Source organism: Protomyctophum bolini (assembly GCF_963924005.1).
Source record: "Protomyctophum bolini genome assembly, chromosome: 15".
Taxonomy (NCBI): domain Eukaryota; kingdom Metazoa; phylum Chordata; class Actinopteri; order Myctophiformes; family Myctophidae; genus Protomyctophum; species Protomyctophum bolini.
In genome coordinates, this window is record NC_137876.1 from 6,268,825 (window position 1) to 6,292,024 (window position 23,200).

The window sequence follows — 23,200 nt, forward strand, 5'->3', positions numbered from 1 at the left end:
TCTGCTGCATTTTCTCCCTGCTCGGCGCGATTAAACACCATCGTAAAACATTAAGAGCAGGGAGATAGATATACAATAAACCCCCATGGGGAACATATCAAGCCCACCGGTGGTGGTGGGAGCAAACATCACATAACAACCAGGAACCATGTGCAGAGGAAGACAGGAAGAGTATGCAGACTGGTGAGCTTAAGTAGCCCGCCCAATTGGTCAGCTGACTGCCACAACAGCGAATGACGTGTGGGACTTGCACACACTTACACACCCACATAGTAATGCAGCATATTAACCCCTTGAGTATAGTATGCGCCCTTGAGCATGGCATGAACCCCCTCCTCGAGTATGTCTGCATGAACTAACTCTGCAGGCTACGCTCCATTTTTCAAATAAATGTAGTGGAGACAGTAAAAGTACAATATTGGCCTCTGAGATGTAGTGGAGCAGAAATAAAAGTATTGGAAATACTCAAGTAAAGTACAAATACCTCCAAATTGTATAGTACTTAAGAATTAAGTAAATGTTACTTTACACCACTGCTCACATGTGTGATGGTGGGCCCTATTGTAAACAAGTGTGTAAACAAGTGTAATGCTTTATGGTGTCGTCCACTCACAGTTAACAGTTGTTGTATTGAGTTGTACTTGAAATGTACTGTAATTCTGCAAACTGTTAATAAATCAATCAATCAATCAATCAATCAATCAATAGTAGTGGCCAGGTTGGATTTCCACACTAGACATGGCCTTCAGAGCCCTCCATGCAATTTATTACCTCACTTTGTTTGCGTTGACCCATGTGAGCCCTCAGCCCAGGTATTTAAAGTCAGTCACTTCTTTCAGGGCAGCCTTGGTTTTCAAGGCATTTCTTTGCAGCTGCAAATTTCCACATAAGAAATAATTATACTGTTTTCTATCGGCCTATACCCTAAGAGAGAAAGTCACATTTATTTTCAAAATTGCTGTTTATTAATTGAAAGGAATTCAGTAAATAGTGGTTGTGGTATTGTTTAAAATTTAAATATATTCAACACTGCTTGGGTTAAAATGCAGATGTGGGTCAGGAAAGCACCTGACCTTTGTATGAATATAAAAAATCCCATTCTTATAACGAGACTAACCTTGGATCAAGACTATGTAGTTATTTATTATCAAATATGTATTTTATAGAGTCTGACTTTTGCAATTAATATCATAGAAAAAGTCAGACTTGATCAAATCTAAATTATGGTTGTTAGGGTTAGCCTATACATAACCAGACAAGATGTTTGTGTTGTTCTCGCACGACGCAGATATGTTATAAATACCTTTATTTACCTGGTTGTAAATCACAGTAAATGATAGATACATTCATTTAAACTTAGCACCAACATTTAGCCTATTTATGAGTGCTATATTGCTTAACTATAATTTGTCTATTATTTACGAGTGCTTGTCTATGCTAATAAGCTAATGTCAGTGTTATTATAAGCAGCCATATTCTTCTCTGTCGCTCTATTACTTTGAATGGTGTGCCGAAATACTTTGGCAAGGGCTAGTAGGCTACTCGTACTACTATATAAATTTAACCTAGAATAGGCCTACTTTTACTTACTTTAGTAGTAGGGTACTAGCCTAAATTAACCAGCAACTTTGCTAACTTGAGGAACGAATAAACCATGCAGGGCCCCACTTCTCTGCCATATTCTTTTCTGTCGCTCTATCCTCTATTACTTTGAATAGTGTGCCAAATATTTTGGCAAGGGCTACTATATAGAATATATACTTTTACTTACTTTAGTAGGGCACTAGCCTAAATTAACCAGCAACTTTAGGCGTGTTTGCTCAATCCATATATAGCCAGTGGCTTTTGAAAATAAGAAAACTCATCTTGGTCGGCTTGGCGGCTGTTGAGCATCAATCAATCATAGGATAGGAGTCAATCAACTCAATTGGAAATTCCCGCTACAAATGGTGTTGTGACTAATGCAGCACCGCCACCTACTGGGCTAAATGTTAATGACCTGGCTGATATACCATACCATATAGAATAGATTGATACCCATTGCCTACGTATAACCGAGTGAAAGGCTTATTTTATGATACTCAGTCTCAGGACAGTGCCCACATATTTCAACTTGAATTCTGAATGGTGCTTATGTCCCCAAGGGCTCTATAGCCCCAAATCCATTCACATTTCAATAACTAAGTTCAGTAGTTTTTCATGAAAAGACTTCTTCTATATTGTGGTCCGTTACTCAGGAGGTCAAGCCTGTATTTTAGCAGTTCACTGAAAATTCCTGTTGCTCAATAAGCATTTCTTGAATTTAGCATCACATTAAGCCAATATGTGGGTAAAGTGAAGCAGAAACCCTTTGACATCATTCAGAGATGGAGTACAATGTTAAACAATGACCAACAGTATACAAAAGCTGTAGACAATGCACTATTTGGTATGACTCCACATTTTGAATACTTTTTGTAAGTTAGTGTAGGCCAGTTATATGCCTACAACATCCATACTGCAGGTGTATAATATAAAGCATTGTCTGAAATTCTATATCAGTCACGGTGACCCATCCTGAAGCCAAACTGTCAACACCACATCTACAGTTAGTCTACAGTACCTTATCCACCCATTTAGAGTAGACATGCGATGAGCTAGTATGTCCATGTCATTACCAAGAATTCAATTTCATTCTACAATAAAGTTAAACTCGGGAATAAATCAACACATGCTCTATAAACATCTTTATTGGCCAACTGACAGAACTGAAAATTCAGAGAACCGCTGTGTATGGTGGAAGCTTGCTCTCTGCGATCTTCTTCGCAATGGAATAAGTCAAAACGTGTTCTATAAACATTTAGAACCTTTATTGGCCACCAAATCAGACAAGAACTCCAAATTCTTTGAGAACTGCTGTGTATGGCGCAAGCTTGCTCTCTGCGATCTTCTCCGCCTTCTTTCTCATGGTGATCAAGGCCTTTTTCTTTTTGTAGTGGATCTTAGACTTCTCTTTTCTCTTCTCCTCCAGAGTGGCTGTGATAGCCTGGTACTTCCAGCCAACCTCATGGGCCAGGCGCCCAAGGAGGGCATACTACGAGTGGAGAAAAAGAATACATGGAATCAGAATACATGTAAACAGACATTTACTATCCACATTTTTAAGTCTGTTCTTCTGGGGGTTTTTGGTAGTACCACCACCAACAATGTGAAGCATGGCAACTGCAGATTTGCGTCATCTACTCCTTTAAACTACAGATCAGATTATTAAATTGTCATTAGCCCCAAAAGCACATGGGACAATGTCTTTCCAAGTTTCCAGGAGTGTGACTTCTAAAACCCTCTAAAAAAGGATATGGCTATTGTATTTTAACCCATTCTGACTGGGAACCCATTTTGGTGTTCAGCATCATGTTATGCTTTAGCTATTGAAAAACAGCAGATCTACAAGCTCGTAGCGCGCCACCGAGTGGCGCGCTACGAGCTTGTAGGTCTGCTATTTTTTGACAAATCGAAGAACGACTGACATTTTTAGAATCTGATCTCAGGTCAGAATGGGTTAATCAGACCAGCGTGTGTCCAGTGGAAACCTGGTATGAATCTGATCTCAGGTCAGAATGGGTTAAGGGCAAAGGCATCGATTCAAATTGGCTCATGAATATGGGATAAAGAGCTGTAAATCAATAACATATTGTGGCACAATAAGTGAAGCTAGATTTAGGCATCATTAGTGTGCATACAATGGATAATCAATATCCACCTCAATTTATAATAGGCTCACCTTGCGAGTGGGCTTCAGGCGCACGATCTTGAGGGCAGCTGGGACGACCATACGCTTCCTCTGTGAAAGACATGAACATTAGATACAGTATACTGTATACAACAGCAGATCAGCTTATGAGAAAATAGCATGTCTCAGACAAGTGTTTCGTTTCAGAGTCAAGACTCAAACAAGGCATGGTAAGGTTAAAAAGTTACATCACAGACAGCACAGGTTTAAATAGAACCCCATTGTCGCTTCCTGGCTGGAAGACTAGGTTACCTTATCGTATGGAGGGGGGACACCATCAAAGACCTTCAGTCTGTCCAGTGCAGACTGTCCTCGCTTAGTTTTGTGAGGAAGCATACCTGGTTTTAAGACAAAATAAGTTAACATTAGAACTATAGTCACAAATCATTGCTTTTAAACTTTTACACAGAGCCTCATCCAATAGCATAAGTGTTGCCAAGATCATGAAAATATCCAATGGCTAAGACTCCATGACTCAACTCAGTAGTCAGATCCGTTAGTGTCTCATCAGTAGATGATCAGTTTTGGGATAAAGACTCATCAATGTCAAGCAAGGGACCATCACACCCATATGTCTGATAATGATAGCCATGTGAGCGTCTTAAAAAATATTCTTCCAAGTAAGGTTAATCATGCCACATCGTTATTAAACACCACATTTCACCAAAAATATCCAAGATAATCAGAAACCGTACAGGTAACCTTGACCAATTTGTTTAGATGCATTCCTAGACCAAGTGATCTAAGCCGTAACATGAAATGTAGCATTGCTTTTCTGGGCCCCATAAACAAATCTACAAGCTCAACATGATGCATTGTAAGCTTATACACGAGTGATTTCTGACAGGAGGGGGCTTAGCATAGACTACAACAGAAATAAGTCCCCAGGACTTTAATGTCTAATGATTTCAGCCTTTATGCAGTGCACATTTGAGTAATGCAGTCAAAGTATATAGGGTTAAGTGGTTATCAAACCAATAAATTACACTAATTAAGCTAATGGGAGGGGTCTGAAATTAAACATCTTAACGCCCCTATTTAGACAAGCAGTCAGGTACCACATGTAATTTAAAATAGGTTTCATAATCATTCTGAATATAGTGGGATACATGGACTGGGGTGCCCTGCGCCTTAGAGCACATAATGGTATAATTTCAGATCAGTAATCAGATCTACAGTCTTACCTCTGACAGTCCTCCAGAAGATCTTACTGGGAGCTCTGAAGTGGTATGGTCCACGGGAGGGATTGGTGTTCATCCTCTTACGCAGGAAAGCCAGGTACTTCACTGTTCAAAAAGCACAACACAAACACCATTTAATATCGTTACACGTGAATGATAGTGGGCCAAGACAATAACAGATTAAGAATGCAACGCTTATGCCTCAGATGGTAGTGCATGTAAAGTATTATCATTAACTCAAATGTGTACATCATCATCATTGACAGTAAGCAGGTCAAACAGGAAGAACCATTAAGTATCTGAATGTATAATACTGACGTTTGTTTCGGTAGAAGTTTCCAGAGATGTTGATTCCCTCACATCTCACCACGACCACCTTGTGGCCTATAAAGGAGGGAACAAAAAAACGTCTTAATATTTCGACAGACAACTACTGACACTTATTGGTGACAAGTCAGTCAGTCTCAGATGGTAGTGCATGTGAGTTTTTTCATGGTCGTTAAACTCAACCAAGGCGAGTAGTGTAATCATCGACAGACAATACAGCAGACAATTCTAGAGGTGGGCAAATGTGCCTATTATATCGAAATAGTCATGACCATAGAAACAAGTATTTAGCATGGATAATGTTTGTCAAAATAACCTTTACATACCTAGCAGGACCTGTTTAGCCACAATGGCAGCAAGACGTCCAAGTAGATGGCCTCTGCCATCAAGCAGCAGAACCTACATGAATTAAGGACACGTTAGTCAAGACGAAAAGTTCCCAGATAGGAAACAAACCATTGATGGACAAGGTAGCCAACTAGCCATTAGCCAATAAACGGCTAAATAGCTAGGCACTACTATATTGGCAGCATGTAGACACATGTGTGATAAACTACAATCGGCGCACATGTCAAACTATGAGGTTTATTTTAAAATGCTGAGCTTTATGACAGCGCATGGAGAAAGACTGACGTTTAGCCCGGCGTAATTATGCACGAAGCACTCAAGACAGTTTAACACGTGTGCTCTGAAATAAAAACGCCAACGTAGTCAATTGGAAAACTAACATGTAAAGCAATCTGGTTGTGTCAATAACTCTAAACTAACTTTAAATTAAAGTCACGGTACACCGTAGACTTAAAATCAACACAGGGCCTTATGCTAACGTTAGCCAGCTAACAAGTAACAACGTTGGCTTGCTAGGGGGCTGCCATGATACAGGCAGCACTCAACAGTAGCTGTCCAAGACAGAACATCATAGGCTTAAAAACACTTGTAAGGAGACACGTTAAGCAACACTGCGACTAAAATAAGATGTATTATGATAATCGCTTTCGGTTCAGCCCTAAAGGAGAGATGTATATCCAGCTGCGGCACAAATAAATGAATTATAAATGCTCCGCAGTTGCACACCTTATTGAACCGGTCCGCCATGATGTCCGAAAAGAAGGATGCACGGGGTTGCCCACAGTATAATGCAGGGGTTCGGCGGACATGACGACATAGATTACTTCCTCTTGTATTAAGTCAGAGGATAAATAAAATGGGAAAACTTTACTATGAACTTTACCCACTTAAAATTGGAATTTAAAATGCTAATCAGATCTTTATCACTAAATAACAAACAAAAAAGAAAGAAAGAATAAACTGTATGAATTAATTTGTATAATGAATCCTCTTTCCCCGAACTTGATGTCATTGCTGTAAATATATTATATTATTTGTATGTTTCTTTTGTTGTTTTTGTTTTTATTTTTTTGTTTCTCTGGTGTTTGTGCTGGTTAAATACCTGAATTCTCTGTAGGCCTACCATATCCATATTATAAAAAACGAAAGAAAAAAGAAAACAGAGCATACAATGATCCTACACCGCCACCCTCTGGATAGACAGAGGTTTTTTTATTATTATCAGTAGACAGACGTACAGTACTGTGATTAAAAACAAACTCTCTCTCTTTGTGTGTGTGTGTGTGTGTGTGTGTGTGTGTGTGTGTGTGTGTGTGTGTGTGTGTGTGTGTGTGTGTGTGTATACTGTGTGTGTATATATATATATATATATATATATATATATATATATATATATATATATATATATATGAAATAGTTGCCGTTTTTATATTTAATCACTTCTATTTATTTACTTCTGCTTTTTTATGTAAATGGTTAATTTATCCAAGGCGCTTTACATAGATTGTGCATTACATATTCACCCATTCATACACTGATGGCAGCAGAAACCTGCATGCAAGGCACCAACCAGCACATCAGGAGGGTTCAGTGTCTTGCTCAAGGACACTTCGACACAAACTCTGGGGGAGCCCGTGTTCAAACTAGCAACCTTGCGGTTGCCATCCAGCTACTCTACCCCTGAGCCACCGCCGCTCATGTGAAATGTGCTGTAGGAGCACATGTGCCTACTGTATATGAATTATGAATGTTTTCCTTTTCATGTAACGCATGAAGTGAATTACAGTCAGATGTTTTTGTTCATCATTTCATTGTCAAATCTTGGTCTGTCTGCACTCCAGTGCGACTAGTTCTCTAATACATACAATTGTACACACTTGAGCCTCATTTGTCATTTACATTTTTTAAATCTGTGAAATCTGTTCTGACAAAATTGGCAATGGCTCTTGTTTGTACAAGTTATTTAAGTTTATGCCTATATTTATATAGTAAATAGCAACTTTGATATATTGAACATCTTAATGGTGGCCTTTAAAGTGTGCACTGTAGGCTATGTCTCAAACAAAAAGGTCTATCTGTAGTTCCAGACCGCCTTAGGCCAACGTCTGACCATGAAGGCCATGGCAACAATTACTTTAATTAATATTTTTTTTTAAACAAAGCACATGCTTTAACTTTCAAGCATTTACATATGAAGCAACCACTCAGTGGGAGCACTGGGAGCCCATTGGGGAAGATACACATACAGAATTAAACTGATTCGAGGGAGTTTATTCATATTGCTGGGCTCCCCTATCAGAGTAATTGGGCTCAAACTGTACTAACAACTACTGGCATGCCATTTAAGAAAGGTACATTTACAGTACCGTGGTCAAAATGACGTTCATAAGAAAACCCCTCAAATACAATGATTCCTTTAAGACTATGCTGAAGCATTTATCTAGCCCAACAAGCCATCTCTGAAACAGTAGTCACTCCAAATAACTGCAAGATGTGAATTGGAAATATGTAAATTGAAATTTATGTTTTAATTTGAACCAGTTAGGTGAGAATTGCATACATTTTAGTTTCAAACAAAACAATTAACCCAACAGTCAAAGATTTAATTTGTTAGTTTGTGCAAAGTAGGATGCCGATACTCGATAGTTGGAAACCACAAAAAAAGTCACTCTTCTGGTGAAGTTAAAACACTTTTATTAGATGGCCATTACAGTGCATGGTACCAACCAGGATACAGTATTCAGCCATTTCACTCAATGTTTGCAAATTAGGTTTGTAAGCTTTTGAGGCTGTTGCGTTGCAATTTCTTTTAGTTTAAAAACAAATTTCTTAGTAAAGAAACGTGAAAGTCTCATCACAGAGCCAGGAGTGGCAGTCCTTGCGGGGAGACTAGTTCCCATCCTGGTGGGCATCTTCCAGGAGTTCCAGGAGCAGAGGGAGAGAATACTGCCACATGAGAAACTAGACAGCTCAGGTTGGTTCAGGCAGCAGCCAAACAATCTTGACAGCTGATACAACCATGGGTTTCTTCTGTGAAAGACATTAACACATTTTGTTACAACCAAACTAAACAAACCTAACCTACAAAAACCATAATGTTTCTGGATCAGAAGTAATAGGAACAAAATGTATCATTGTAAATCAATGAGCTGGGTGTGTAATCATATCCAGATCAGCAACCTATACAACTTTAACCATTCATTGTGACTCACTATAGTCTGATTAACTGCTGCAGATGTGGTGCAACCTCCTGGAGACAGACGTAACCTAGCCTGCCAACATGGGGAGATTGGAGCCACGACACACCAGGGGTTTTAGTTACACCATGCAGATTGCTTCTTGTTATCCTGGAGATTCCTCAGTGATGTACACCTGGGCAGGAGTAGTTACAACAAATGTTTTGTTATAACCTAAACTAAAAGAAAGCCAAACATACAAAAACGATAAGGTTTCTGGATCAGAAGTAATAGGAACAAAATGTATCATCGTAAATCAATGAGCTGGGTGTGTAATCATATCCAGATCTGCAACCTATAAAACTTTAACCATTTATTGTGACTCACCATGGTCTGATGAACTGCTGCAGCCTGCCAATCATAATTGTTGCACACATGGGGAGATTGGAGACACGACACGCGTACACCTGGGCAGGATTGGTTACAACAAATGTTTCGTTATAACCTAAATTAAACGAAGCAAAACATACAAAAACTATAATGTTTCTGGATCAGAAGTAATAGGAACAAAATGTATCATCGTAAATCAATGAGCTGGGTGTGTCATCATATCCAGATCAGCAAACTTTAAACTAGATAAAACTTTATTCAGTGTGACTCACCATGGTCTGATGAACTGCTGCAGATGTGGTGCAACCTCCTTGGATATTGGCGACGCGACACACCAAGTGTTTTAGTTACACCATGCAGATTCCTTCTCGTTATCCTGGAGATTCCTCAGTGATGTACACCTGGGCAGGAGCGGTTACAACAAATGTTTCGTTATAACCTAAATAAACTAAACAAAGCCAAACATAAAAAAAAACTATAATGTTTCTGGATCAGAAGTAATAGGAACAAAATGTATCATCGTAAATCAATGAGCTGGGTGTGTCATCATATCCAGATCAGCAACCTATAAAATTTAACCATTTATTGTGACTCACTATAGTCTGATGAACTGCTGCAGATGTGGTGCAACCTCCTGGAGACAGACGTAACCCAGCCTGCCAATCATAAAGGCTGCACACATGGAGAGATTGGAGACACGACACACACCTGCGCAGGAGTGGTTACAACAAATGTTTAGTTATAACCTAAACTAAACAAAGCCAAACAAACAAAAACTATAAGGTTTCTGGATCAGAAGTAATAGGAACAAAATGTATCATCGTAAATCAATGAGCTGGGTGTGTCATCATATCCAGATCAGCAACTTCTATTCTAAACTAGATAAAACTTTAACTATTCATTGTGACTGTCACTCACCACTGTTGCAGATGTGGTGCAACCTCCTGGGGATAGACGTAACCTAGCCTGCCAATCGTAATGGCTGCACACATGGAGCGATTGGAGATACAACACACCAGGGGTTTTAGTTACACCATGCAGATTCTCTCGTTATCCTGATATTCCTCAGTGACGTACACCTGGGCAGGAGTAGTTACAACAAATGTTTAGTTATAACCTAAACTAAACAAAGCCAAACATAAAAAAACTATAATGTTTCTGGATCAGAAGTAATAGGAACAAAATGTATCATTGTAAATCAATGAGCTGGGTGTGTAATCATATCCAGATCAGCAACCTCTAAAACTTGAACCATTCATTGTGACTCACCATAGTCTGATGAACTGCTGCAGATGTGGTGCAACCTCCTGGAGACAGACGTAAGCCAGCTACCTGGATTGAAGGCAAAGAAAGGAAACCTTAAACTCCAGTGACAAAAACACTGCCTTCAACTTCAAGTGCTGCAAAGTATATAAAGTATCAAATTTGTCCATGACAAAACTCAGGAGTCAGATCCGTAAATTTCTCATCAATAGTTATCAGTTTTGGATAAAGTACTCATCACTGTTAAGCAAGGACAATAGTCATGAACATTTAATTGTTTAGAGGCCGTAACAGACAAGTAGAAGTACATTTTGTAACTTGTGGGCATTAGTACCTAGTCTGGTCAAGCATCCTGGGCCAACAATTCACATTTCACGAGTCTACCGCAGACCGGTCTTGCCTCAAGCACTTGGGGCATTTTGCAGAAATCAAACGGTGGGATGACCAGTACATTTCCCCTGTGAAAGAGGTTAACATTAGATACAGGGGCCAACGGCAGATGCACTTCAGCGCAAATGGCATGTCTCAGACAAGTGTATAATTTCAGAGTCAAGACTCAAACAAGGCATGGTAAGGTTAAAGCAAGTTACATCACAGACAGCACAGGTTAAAATAGAACACCCTTGTTGCTTCATGGTTGGAAAATTAAAGTCACCTTGTCGTATGGAGGGGGGACAGCATCAATACAACATCAGCGTCTGTCCAGTGCAGCCTGTCATGCCTGGAATGAAGGCGAAGAAAGGAAACAGTGATTACCTTCAAAGGGCTGCAAAATGACATTATATTAAAATATCAAATTTGTCCATGACTCAACTCAGTAGTCAGATCCGTAAATTGTTTCATCAATAGATGATCAGTATTGGATAAAGACTCATCATTGTCAAGCAATAAACAGCCATCATGAAATCCATTTGGGTGCGTTAAGGTTATGAAGGCTCATACCAACTTGTTAAATATCGAAGAGCACCACAGTTCAAAAAGCATTGGTAATGCATGTTAGTTATTCTCATAAATAACTCTAATGTGTAGTAAGCAGGTCAAAGTATTAATGCTACTAACATTTATTGCAGTAGAAGTTTTTAGAGATGTCATTCCCCTCATCTCAGCACTACCACCTTGTGGCCTATAGGGAGGAAAGACAAACAAAACTAGTCTTAAAAACTCAATAGACAACATCATATTGACACTTATTGGCAACAGTCGGTCTCAGATGGTAGTGCATGTAAAGTATTATCATTAACTCAAATGTGTACATCATCATCATTGACAGTAAGCAGGTCAAACAGGATGAACCATTCGGTATCTGAATGTATAATACTGACGTTTGTTGAGGTAGAAGTTTCCAGAGATGTCGATTCCCTCACATCTCACCATGACCACCTTGTGGCCTATAAAGGAGGGAACAAAAAAAAAAAGCATTTCTTAAAATTTCGACAGACAACTACTGACACTTATTGGTGACAGTCAGTCAGTCTCAGATGGTAGTGCATGTGAGTTTTTTCATGGTCGTTAAACTCAACCAAGGCGAGTAGGTGTAATCATTGACAGACAATAAAGACGACAAGTCTCGAGATAGGCTAGGAAATGGTCAGGCATTAATGTAGACACATAATGATGTGAGGATTAATGAGTCATGTACAAGCTCACCTTTGACAGACATTATAGGAGGTCTGGAGTGGTATGGTCCACAGCAGGGATTCCTCGACAGGTTCTTCACATAGCCAGCAGTATCCGTTTAGCAAGTGAGGCTTCAGGTGCACAATTGGCGGCTGGGACAACCATGCAGTAAGTTTCCTCTGTGAAAGAAGTCACCATTAGATACGGTAGCCAAAAGCACATACTCTTGAGTAAATAGCATGTCTCAGACAAGTGTATCGTTTCAGAGTCAAGACTCAAACAAGGCATGGTAAGGTTAAAAAAGTTACATCACAGACAGCACAGGTTTAAACACGAGACCTTTGGTCCTCCCTGGTTGGAAAATTAAAGTCACCTTGTCGTATGGAGGGGGACAGCATCAACACCTTCCGTCTGTCCAGTGCAGCCTGTCATCATACCTGGAATGAAGGCGAAGAAAGGAAACAGTCATTACCTTCAAAAGGACAAGTGCTGCAAAATATATTATATTAAAATATCAAATTTGTCCATGACTCAACTCAGTAGTCAGATCCGTAAATAGTTTCATCAAGAGATGATCAGTATTGGATAAAGACTCATCATTGTCAAGCAATAAACAGCCATCATCATGATACCCATTTGGGTGCGTTAAGGTTATGAAGGCTCATATCACCTTGTTAAATATCGAAGAGCACCACAGTTCAAAAAGCTAATGTCATGACACAAACACCATTGGATATCCTTGCACATGAATCATGCTTATGCCTCAGATGGTAGTGCATGTTAGGTATTCTCATAGATAACTTTAATGTGTCAGTAAGCAGGTCAAACAGGATGCACCCTACACTACAGCATTTTGAAAGTATTAAGGCTACTAACATTTATTGCAGTAGTAGTTTCCAGAGATTCCATTCCCCTCATCTCAGCAATACCACCTTGTGGCCTATAGGGAGGAAAGACAAACAAAAGTCTTAAAAACTCAATAGACAACATATTGACACTTATTGGTGACAGTCAGTCAGTCTCAGATGGTAGTGCATGTGAGTTTTTTCATGGTCGTTAAACTCAACCAAGGCGAGTAGGTGTAATCATTGACAGACAATAAAGACGACAAGTCTCGAGATAGGCAAATTTATTCATAGGAAATGGTCAGGCATTAATGTAGACACAATGATGTGAGGATTAATGAGTCATGTACAATACTACAAGCTCACCTTTGACAGATAGTGGTATGGTCCACAGCAGGGATTACTCGACAGGTTCTTCACATACCCAGCAGTATCCGTTTAGCAAGAGAGGCTTCAGGTGCACAATTGGCGTCTGGGACAACCATGCAGTAAGTTTCCTCTGTGAAAGAAGTCACCATTAGATACAGTAGCCAAAAGCACATACTCTTGAGTAAATAGCATGTCTCAGACAAGTGTATCGTTTCAGAGTCAAGACTCAAACAAGGCATGGTAAGGTTAAAAAAGTTACATCACAGACAGCACAGGTTTAAACACAAGACCTTTGGTCCTCCCTGGTTGGAAAATTAAAGTCACCTTGTCGTATGGAGGGGGACAGCATCAACACCTTCCGTCTGTCCAGTGCAGCCTGTCATACCTGGAATGAAGGCGAAGAAAGGAAAACAGTCATTCCCTTAAAAGGACATGTGCTGCAAAATTCTATTAAAATATCAAATTTGTCCATGACTCAACTCAGTAGTCAGATCCGTAAATAGTTTCATCAAGAGATGATCAGTATTGGATAAAGACTCATCATTGTCAAGCAATAAACAGCCATCCTCATGATACCCATTTGGATGAGTTGTTATGAAGGCTCATATCACCTTGTTAAATATCGAAGAGCACCACAGTTCAAAAAGCTAATGTCATGACACAAACACCATTGGATATCCTTGCACATGAATCATGCTTATGCCTCAGATGGTAGTGCATGTTAGGTATTCTCAGAGATAACTTTAATGTGTCAGTAAGCAGGTCAAACAGGATGCACCCTACAGTATTTTGAAAGTATTAAGGCTACTAACATTTATTGCAGTAGTAGTTTCCAGAGATTCCATCCCCCTCATCTCAGCAATACCACCTTGTGGCCTATAGGGAGGAAAGACAAACACAAGTCTTAAAAACTCAATAGACAACAACATATTGACACTTATTGGTGACAGTCAGTCAGTCTCAGATGGTAGTGCATGTGAGTTTTTTCATGGTCGTTAAACTCAACCAAGACGAGTAGTGTAATCATAGACAGACAGTATAGCACTAGAAGATAATTCTAGAGATACTAGGCAAATTAGTTTATAGGTTTATGTGTCGTTTGTCACATTAGACATAGTCTTGACAGACAGACCATTTGCACAGATAGAATTAGAGGAGAAGAGTCACCTAATTAAATTCGAGAACCCAACAGTTGGTCCTCCAGAAGATCGCACTATAGGAGCTCTGAAGTGGCATGGCCACAGCAAGGGTTAGTGTACATTAACCTTTCACGTACCCAGCAGTACCCGTCCCGATTAGCCACAGGAGCAAAACACCCAAGTTGATCACACCTGCCATCAAGCTGCAGAACCTACATGGAATAAGGATGCAATGTATTAGTCAGAATGAAGGACACAACGAAACGACTCATTGGTGGGCATGGTGGTTACCAACATAATACACTAAATACAGTACAAGCATATAGAATGTTCCTTAATTACAAACAGGTAACTAAGTCCCCAATTCGGTTCAATGGGTTAAATATATTTTGCTCCTATGCAACTAAACTGTAGCTACACCTTAACAGTAGTTAAATGTGAATCCCTAGTTGTTTTTTTTGCATAGAAGTAGAGTATGTCTAAATGTTATGAATTGAAAAAGGACCCTATGTAAACAAGTCTTATCCTCTTAGCCGTTTCAAACAAATTCTATAAGGTGCACATTTTGCTTTTTTCTGAGCTTTACTTTGACTGCACAAAGTGCACATGGACAAAACGTATTTTTAACTGAACCCGACACCCCAAGCACGAAATAAGAACCTTCAATCACCACGTGTGCATAAAATAAAACATGCTAACATGCAGTCAACTGGCCCAAATGCCATGTGACTGAATCGAAACAAATGTATTCAGCTTTTAAAAGCTAATAAATTGAATTAAAGTCAGTGTACAGTACTACATCCACACTGGGCCTCCGCCTAAGGCCTAGTTGATTCTATTCAGTAGCGGCCCAACAACACATAATCATCCATGTTGTGTTGCAAGGTGGCAAAAAGGCGATAAGCAAGTATATTGATTATGATACTATTTTTCAGTTCAGCCAAGAAAGTGAGAAAGTCAAGCTCTGTGAGTCAGCTACCCACCGCATTGTGCTGTCTCGCCATGATGATGTGCATAAAGAAAGTTACACGCGGGGATGGCCCTTATTATACCAGGGTTCAGCGGACGTGACGACGTCTTTACTGAGAAAGAAATGACCCTCCAGCGCCACCCTGTGGATATAGTCTGTAGAAAATGTATCAGTTGCTGTAGTGTTTCTTCTGTTATGTATTTCATTTTTGTAATGGCTTTAATTATGGAATGTGCTATATGAATATTGTGTGTGATTACATTAATCTATCATATTTGTAAACTAACTGAGATTATTGAAGTCAGATGAGTTCAAATGAATCATCCCCGTTTTATAAATAATTATCCTGGCCAGTCTGTAAAAAGGTTTGTAAATCAGCTTAACTGTTAACATAACTTTGCTAAAAGTTAGTTATGCATTTAATATAGGTAGTCTACTGACTTGTTCTGATTCATGATTATACATTGATTGATTGATTGATTGATTGATTGTACCTAGAGGACAACGCAAAAATGGCCTGGGGATTTGTTTCAATTGTGGTCCTGTACTAAATTCATAAGGATATCATAAAATAACACCAAAATACATTATCATCAACCAATATAATTTATATAAACCACTATATGTACAAAGCATCAGTGAATGCCATCTCCTTTCTATGGGAAAAGTGAGTTTACCTCCCCTTGTGGAAGTTGTGGTCTCCTAAAAGATGGATTTTCAGTCCCGTTTGATCCACATTTTTAAGGGATTGTCAGCGTATTCCACATTTGTTTGTTGTGGTCACTCCCTCTGGTATTATGTGGCCCACATATGCGGGCACTGACTGAGCCCCCTCTTAAAACCCAATCCCATTTTGAATTCCTAAACAGTCTTCTACGCTGAGCCATCCAAGACTAGCAAAATGTGTTGGAATTAGGTGGGCCCAGGCCAAGAAGTAGTTGAATGAGTTTGTTTTGGGAGGTCTGAAGCAATTAGTCTTTAGTGACATTGGGGAACTAAGAGGTGCAAGCATAACCAAAGTGGCATTGAATGAGGGCTCCGGCAAGAGTCCTGAGAGCACCTTTGTTGACAAAGGAAATTTGCCCAAAAATCTTATTTGATAACCTTGTCAAGAAAACTCTTCTTTGCTTGAGATTACTATATCTTATAGTATTTTATGTATTGTGTATCATCTGTTCAAGGTGTTTACCATGCTAAACAAAAAAACAAAATATAGGTTGGTTATTGTTGATGGTGCAGTATTGAAATTGAATTCAAAGAACATCTTAATTGTGGCATGCACTGTCCTCACAAATGTGTAGTTGCATGCAGACTTCCCTAGGCCAATATCTGAAGATGTGTTCAATGGCAACAATTATAACAAGTACTTCCTTTATTAACTTTCAATTATTTACAGAAAATGAATGAACCACATAACAGTGGGCCTGGCTAGGCAGTGATGCAACAAACGTAATGAGTAGTAGGGTTTCTTATTGGCACTGTGAATCACTGAGACTTCTGCTATGTGGTTTGGTTTCTCAGTCATCTTGCTTCAGTTCCCTGATCTTTCCCTTATGGCGGTCAATCTCACGCTGCAGACGTTCAATCTCCTTCTTCTGGTGGTCAATTTCCTCTTGGTGGTGATTCTTCAGCGCATTGAGTTGCTCCCGCTCTTTACGCCTGCACAAGGGAGATGAAAGGGTAGGCATGAAAAATACACAAAAACACTTGTACAAACTACAATCTTACATCACCGAGGTAGGCCTAAAGTGACTAAAAGATGGAAATGCATACTTGAAGTACATCTCCTCCTCAGCAGCCTGTTTCTTCCCCAAGGATCCACCTGCTTCTCTGATGGATCCACCACCTCCTCCACCTTTCCCTGCACCTCCACCCAGATTACCCATCTAAGAGGAAAGAAATATAGACCTATGGAATTAATATTATAGCCATCTTGATTGTGACATTTAGCTCATCTGCCACCTGTAGAACAGCTTTCTCCCATTAAGTATGGACCCTGAAAGTGCAACACCATTCTGAAGGTCAGTCAAATTTGAAGTTATTTAAAATAAAATAAAAAAAGAACTTCCTCTTTTGTTGTCATCCACACGGCCAGAGAGTGGAATAATCCAGAAGGTTTCTCAACAATATAATGCACTGAACTGAACTCTACTGAGGACAACACGTATGCACAGGCCTGAACTAGGTTTCAAACAAATAGCACAAAAGTTCACATTTCCAACTAAACATATATTTGTCATGAAAATCAATTGAATATATTTGTCATATAGTGTTCATAACTGTTCAACGATACTCGAAACTTCATTACGTTCCCTAAATCAAGAACAGTTACAGCACAACGTTATTGCCAGTGGACCATGTCAACAACATGCAGTCAACAACAAAACAACACAGTCATTCATTTGAAATTAACTGTATTTTGGTAGCTAAAAACGAACATTCATAAAGTCTGGTCTAGCAGTTAATTTTACCTGGTGGTCGGATGCCATTCTTAACTGTGTACTGATAAAGTTCGTAACGTTGGGCCTCAAAAATCTTGCCATAATTGCTCTCTAAACGAACAACACTGACTGAATCGCATTCATTGTCAAGCAGGCAGTTGACTTATGAAGGTTACCGTTGACCAGAAGGGGCGTGCCTATTTTATAGAGGGGAGCAAATAAAAAGAAAAAACAACCCAATACAAGAATCAACTTCTAGAATGAGTCAAATAACAATAAAAATATAATCTTGAAGATATCCGATATGTGTTATATTCATGTAGCTTTTCTAACCCCTCAGGAAACAGCTGGAACAAACGTGTAAAACTGATAAAAGTCAGTAGTCCTACCCATATTTGTAATGGTATGGTCTCGCACACTCTGCGTAGCTACTGGCTTAACGTGGAGTGAAGCGTGGCTGCGTAGGTCTGCTGCGTTGCTTGTGTCTTTGCAACGTGATGTCGCTGGCTTCCATCGTTAAAAAGCCCGTGTGAACACTATGCCTATGGTGTGAACGCATCACCGCAACATTAAGGTGGACCGTACACAAGGGCAAAAAATGGGAAGAATTTAATCTTTTATCTCAATAAAGTAGTGCTTTCACTCGTTAACAACACACAATCGTGAATTCTAGTTTTTTTTTTATTCAAAATGTAGCAATACACAAAAACAATCATGATCAGTACAGACTTGGACAAGTATTTTAAAAGTTCACGGTCTGTACTGCTATTATAATTTAACTGTCGATCCAAATTTTCATACTTTCTATAGAGAGAAAACTAGATGCTTGGAGTGGTTTTATTCACATCTCACATGGGCTCCACTGACTATTCAAACCAAAATAAATCTTTTGATTCTTAGTCAACTTTGGGCTCACAAATAGGCACCAAAACAAAGAGAAGAAATTAAACAATAGAAAAGACAGGAACTTAAGTTAATAAGATTTCAAACCACATTCAATATTATATGGTTCATGGCTCTTCATCAACTTTACATGTAAAGGTTATTACAGTTTGGTAATTACATGCATTAAAATGAACTGCTTTAGAGAAAAACAGTGGCATATTTGCCCATGTTTCCCTAGCCCAGAAAAGCTAACCATTGTAGAAACTTGTCACTTCAAATTATTTCACTACAGCATTGGGAGTGGTCCATCTGCCAGTTGTAGATTTGAAATCTAGCATGTAAATTAACTTGAGCTTGACTTGAGAAGCACCACCAAACATGGGATGGTCAGGGATCATTTCCATTTACTCTGGACTGTATAAAAACCTAGTAACAAGTAGGTGAGAAGAGCACAGGACACTTGTGCACTACAGTCAATTATATGATTGGTTAGTTTGTGCACAGTGTACTGTAGAATTAACTTGTTCATTTGTTCCCCATCAAAAACACTGATGCTTAATAATTGGAAACGGCTGTCAAGCAAGACGGCTGTATAGGCTAATGGCTACAACGTGCAAGTCAAAATTATGGTATTAAGTCCGTTATGATAAAACTGAAGACTTTACCGTCTACTAAGGGGTCGAAGGCTTATGTGAACACCCCAGACAGTTTTTAAGTTGCTTGAGTCAGTGTTTAGATATTTGATTAGCTGCCCTCCCCCTTCCTATACAAACCCACTGTAACTTCAAAATCCATTTTTACTGATATTGTCCTTCTAATACACGAGGGGCAGTGGTTTTTCCAATTACTGTTTTCATTTATTTTTAATAATTATTTTGGAAAAGAACCTCCTCCAGGAATAATTATTAAAAATAAATGAAAACAGTAAATGAAAAAAAAAACACATCACCCTCACGTATTACAAGGACGATATCAGCACCAGGAACAAGGATGGGTGTTTTCAATTAATGTATCATGGTTACAATTGAGTTTTAAGTTACAATGGGTTTGTATAGGAAGGGGGCGGGGAAGCTAAAATTAATATCAAACATCTAAATACTGAATCGAGCAACTTAAAAACTGTCTGCAATGTTCACATAAACCTAAGTAGACGATAAAACGACAAAAACGTGTTAATGTAATTCATTCAAATAGAGCTGAATGAAAAATAAACCCCTTTAAGAAATACATTTTAAATTGCAATATAAAAGTTGATTATTGTTGGTGTGCAGTATTTAAAAATGCAGAGAATATCTTAATTGTAAAGTATGCACTGTCCTTCTGTGTAGTTGCACTTGCAGTCCTCCCTAGGCCAATATGTGTTCAATGGCAACAACAAGGACTTGCTGTCTTAACATTTATAGAACATAAATCAACCAAATATCAACAGTGGGCCTGGATAGGCAGTGCATGCAGCAAAATTATTGAGGGCGTAAGCCCCTCTATGTCCAGTTTTGAGGATTTGTGCACACACATTGTGTACACACCAATATTGAATGCCACTGACAATGAATTTGAGCTTTAAATGTTTGTGTAAACACAAACATGGAAGACGAAGGTGAGGACGCAAATTGTGATTGGCCAGAATGAGATGATGTATGATGATCAGAGCACCCCTCACTTCAAACGGGTGTGATTTTTGAGTAGTAGGGGACTTTGGCACTGTGAATCACTGAGACTCCGACTGGGATTGCTGTGTGGTTTCGTCTCAGTCATCATGCTTCAGTTTCCTGATCTTTCCCTTATGGCGGTCAATCTCACGCTGCAGACGTTCAATCTCCTTCTTGTGGTGGTCAATTTCCTCTTTGTGGTGCTGCTTCAGATTGGCAAGTTGCTCCTGCTCTTTACGCCTGTGCAGGAGAAATGGAAGGGTAGTAACATGGTTAATAAATAAAGCTTCCACTTGCCCAGGCATATTGTGATCTAAAGTTCTGCCACTTTTAGAGACTGCCTATTGCACTGCCTATTGCACTTCCAAGTCCATCTCTGCTACAAAAGCTGTAAATTGTGTTTATTCTACTGTGCAGATTATTTTATTTATAGTGTTAATTTTCATTCCCATTGTGCATTATGTACACAGAGATAGATAGTGTAGACACTGATACTTATGACTGCGTTAAGAGGAGCTAAAGCATGTACAATACAATCCTACGTCACCAAACAGTAGGCCAGCAGTCAGTGGTCTAAAAAGAGGGAAACATACTTGAAGTACATCTCCTCCTGAGTATACTCTCTCTTAACTTGTTTCTTCGCCCCGGCTCCACCTCCTTCACCCTTTCCCGCACCTCCACCCAGATCACCCGTCTAAGGGAAGAGGGAAGAAATATAGACTTATATAATTATTGCGACCAGAGGTCACAGATAACTATGCAACCTTGCGTTTGTCACCTCACTCACAATACCGGTTATTCTCCTGACACATCGATTCATGGGCCGATTCATACTCCTATTTTACCGCTGTTTCGGCGCTGTGGTGCCGAAATGATTTCGGCTCGTCAGAAATTTTCAGTAGCACCGAAGAGGCGACTTTAGGACGGTACCCGGCTACCCCCCCCCCCCCCCCCCCCCGAACCTCAAATGACGTCACATTGTAGGCTCTACAGCGCCGAACCGACTTTTATTCGGCTCTAAAATAGGAGTATGAATCGGCCCTAACTCAAATCCCGTCACCTAACTCAAATCCCCGTCGCTCACCCCAGGCAAGCCCCCAGGTCATCGTGACATCACGTGACATCAGTCCCCTGGTCTCCCCAGGCAAGCCCCCAGGTGCCCAGGTCATCGTGACATCATATGAAAATGTTCCATACATGGGCATTCCCAGCTCATACCCTAATACAATCCCTGTTATGTCCATATATGGAGATCCCTGCCTGGGATCATAATTTGTGACAGTCTCATGATAACCACTGTATGCCGGAATCATGCATTTCCAGTTAGTCAGACAGTTTATCACTGAAAGTCCCCATACATGTGAAAGCCCCATATACAGTATGGTGCCCAAGTCTCGTGACATCACATGACATCATCAGGGATCGAGATGTCATAGTAAATGCGACCCATATATGGAGATCCCGGATGTCATCAATATTAGTATATGGATATATGTCAGCACCTGTTCTGACATTCCATAATTGATTGTTCCTCATCCATCCTTCCTTTTCGATGTCTCCCTCTTGACTGATACCTGTCCATTTAAACTCTAGACAGGCCTGCCGCACCCGGCAGCCGGCGAAAACTAGAGTTCTCAACAGACCTGAAAATTAAGGCCCGACCCTACCCGGGCCCTCATCAAACCATGTACAGTACATTCAATACACTGCCCCCGCTGCCACCCTTAGATCTACATATATGGAGCTGACCTGCTGACATTACATATCTTGATCTGACCTCATCACACCCTGTACACTCAAGATATGCTCAGGCGTTTTACTGGTTAGAAAAATCTGCATTTGCTCACATGACATTTAACTTGCCAACAGCAATTCATTTCTCCCAGTAATGTTAGGCTAGTGCAGGATGGATCCTGAAAATGCAACACCATTCTGAAGGTCAAATTTGATACAAAAAAGGAGAGAATTCCCCTTTGTTGTCATCCACGCGGCCACATGAGTTCTTTGGAATAATCCAGAATGTTTCTCAAAATCTCAACAATATAATGCACTGAACTGAGAACACGTATCCATGCACAGGCATGCACTGTTTCAAACAAATTAGCCCAACAGTTCACATTTCCACTCAATGAGCTACTGACATGAATGAAAATCAATTAAATATATTTGTCATATACAGTGAGTGTTGTTCAACGATACGCGAAACTGGTTCCAATTGTCAAGTTCATTACGTTCAAATCAAGAACAGGACATTACGTTATTACATGGACCGTCACCGCCGTGTCAACAACATGGCATGCAGTCAACAACACACAGTCATTCATTGAAATTAACTGTATTTTGGTAGCTAAATCGAACATTCATAAAGCCTGGTCTAGCTATCAGATACTTTTACCTGATGATCGGATGCCATTCTTAACTGTGTGCTGATAAAGGTCCTGACATTGGGCCTCAAAAATCTTGCCATAATTGCTCTCTAAATGAACAACACTCGCATCCAGGTCAGCTGACTTATGAAGGTTGTTGAATACACCAAAAGGGGCGTGCCTGTTTTTATAAAGGGGTAACCTCGCGTCACCAGGCTTTCCATTAGAGGGGAGACGAAGAACGAAAACGAACAATCCAATACAATAATAGGTCAAATATCAATCAAAATCTAATCTTGAAGATATCTGACGAGTTTGATATTTATGTATCATTTATAAACTCTTAGGGAATAGCAGGAACACTGTTAAACGTGTAAGTCATTAAGTCAATGACCCTCTCAGACTCTGCAATGGTATGGTCTCAGCACGCACGTCTGCGTAACAACTTCACGTGGAGTGAAGGGA

The 23,200-nt window shown here is 39.7% G+C and overlaps 3 protein-coding genes and 1 long non-coding RNA gene across 8 annotated transcripts; all 4 read right to left on the reverse strand.

The window, feature by feature from the left end:
• Positions 1 to 2,713: 2,713 nt before the first annotated feature.
• rpl13a (ribosomal protein L13a) lies at positions 2,714 to 6,397 on the reverse strand. Its single transcript, XM_080784837.1, has 7 exons — positions 6,352 to 6,397; positions 5,604 to 5,676; positions 5,269 to 5,334; positions 4,954 to 5,055; positions 4,022 to 4,107; positions 3,761 to 3,820; positions 2,714 to 3,073 (listed from the first exon to the last, which is right to left on the reverse strand). The coding sequence occupies exons 1-7, from the start codon at positions 6,370 to 6,372 to the stop codon at positions 2,864 to 2,866; spliced, it is 618 nt and encodes a 205-aa protein (XP_080640963.1). The 5' UTR covers positions 6,373 to 6,397; the 3' UTR covers positions 2,714 to 2,863.
• A 1,905-nt stretch (positions 6,398 to 8,302) lies between these two features.
• LOC308330137 lies at positions 8,303 to 15,471 on the reverse strand. 4 transcript variants are annotated; one of them, XR_013965442.1, is made up of 19 exons: positions 15,408 to 15,471; positions 14,562 to 14,636; positions 14,098 to 14,161; positions 13,610 to 13,670; positions 13,283 to 13,415; positions 12,948 to 13,011; positions 12,445 to 12,508; positions 12,102 to 12,250; positions 11,777 to 11,842; positions 11,514 to 11,577; positions 11,110 to 11,175; positions 10,789 to 10,912; positions 10,461 to 10,523; positions 10,110 to 10,270; positions 9,788 to 9,899; positions 9,464 to 9,592; positions 9,189 to 9,268; positions 8,838 to 8,997; positions 8,303 to 8,655 (listed from the first exon to the last, which is right to left on the reverse strand). It is a non-coding gene; the product is annotated as an uncharacterized lncRNA (long non-coding RNA). The 4 variants fall into 4 exon arrangements; XR_013965445.1 differs by lacking the exons at positions 13,283 to 13,415; positions 13,610 to 13,670; positions 14,098 to 14,161 and having other exon boundaries at positions 15,408 to 15,448; XR_013965443.1 differs by lacking the exons at positions 11,777 to 11,842; positions 13,283 to 13,415; positions 13,610 to 13,670; positions 14,098 to 14,161 and having other exon boundaries at positions 15,408 to 15,448.
• A 1,277-nt stretch (positions 15,472 to 16,748) lies between these two features.
• LOC308330133 (uncharacterized protein) lies at positions 16,749 to 17,991 on the reverse strand. Its single transcript, XM_080784840.1, has 3 exons — positions 17,866 to 17,991; positions 17,168 to 17,280; positions 16,749 to 17,053 (listed from the first exon to the last, which is right to left on the reverse strand). The coding sequence occupies exons 1-3, from the start codon at positions 17,935 to 17,937 to the stop codon at positions 16,912 to 16,914; spliced, it is 327 nt and encodes a 108-aa protein (XP_080640966.1). The 5' UTR covers positions 17,938 to 17,991; the 3' UTR covers positions 16,749 to 16,911.
• A 490-nt stretch (positions 17,992 to 18,481) lies between these two features.
• Positions 18,482 to 22,880, reverse strand: LOC308330134 (ATPase inhibitor, mitochondrial-like). Of its 2 annotated transcripts, XR_013965441.1 has the most exons (4): positions 22,765 to 22,880; positions 20,963 to 21,063; positions 19,008 to 20,609; positions 18,482 to 18,968 (listed from the first exon to the last, which is right to left on the reverse strand). XR_013965441.1 is itself a non-coding variant. In XM_080784841.1 (3 exons), the coding sequence occupies exons 1-3, from the start codon at positions 22,834 to 22,836 to the stop codon at positions 20,468 to 20,470; spliced, it is 315 nt and encodes a 104-aa protein (XP_080640967.1). In that variant the 5' UTR covers positions 22,837 to 22,880; the 3' UTR covers positions 18,482 to 20,467. The 2 variants fall into 2 exon arrangements, 1 of the variants encoding a protein (XP_080640967.1); XM_080784841.1 differs by having other exon boundaries at positions 18,482 to 20,609.
• Between the last annotated feature and the right edge of the window lie 320 nt (positions 22,881 to 23,200).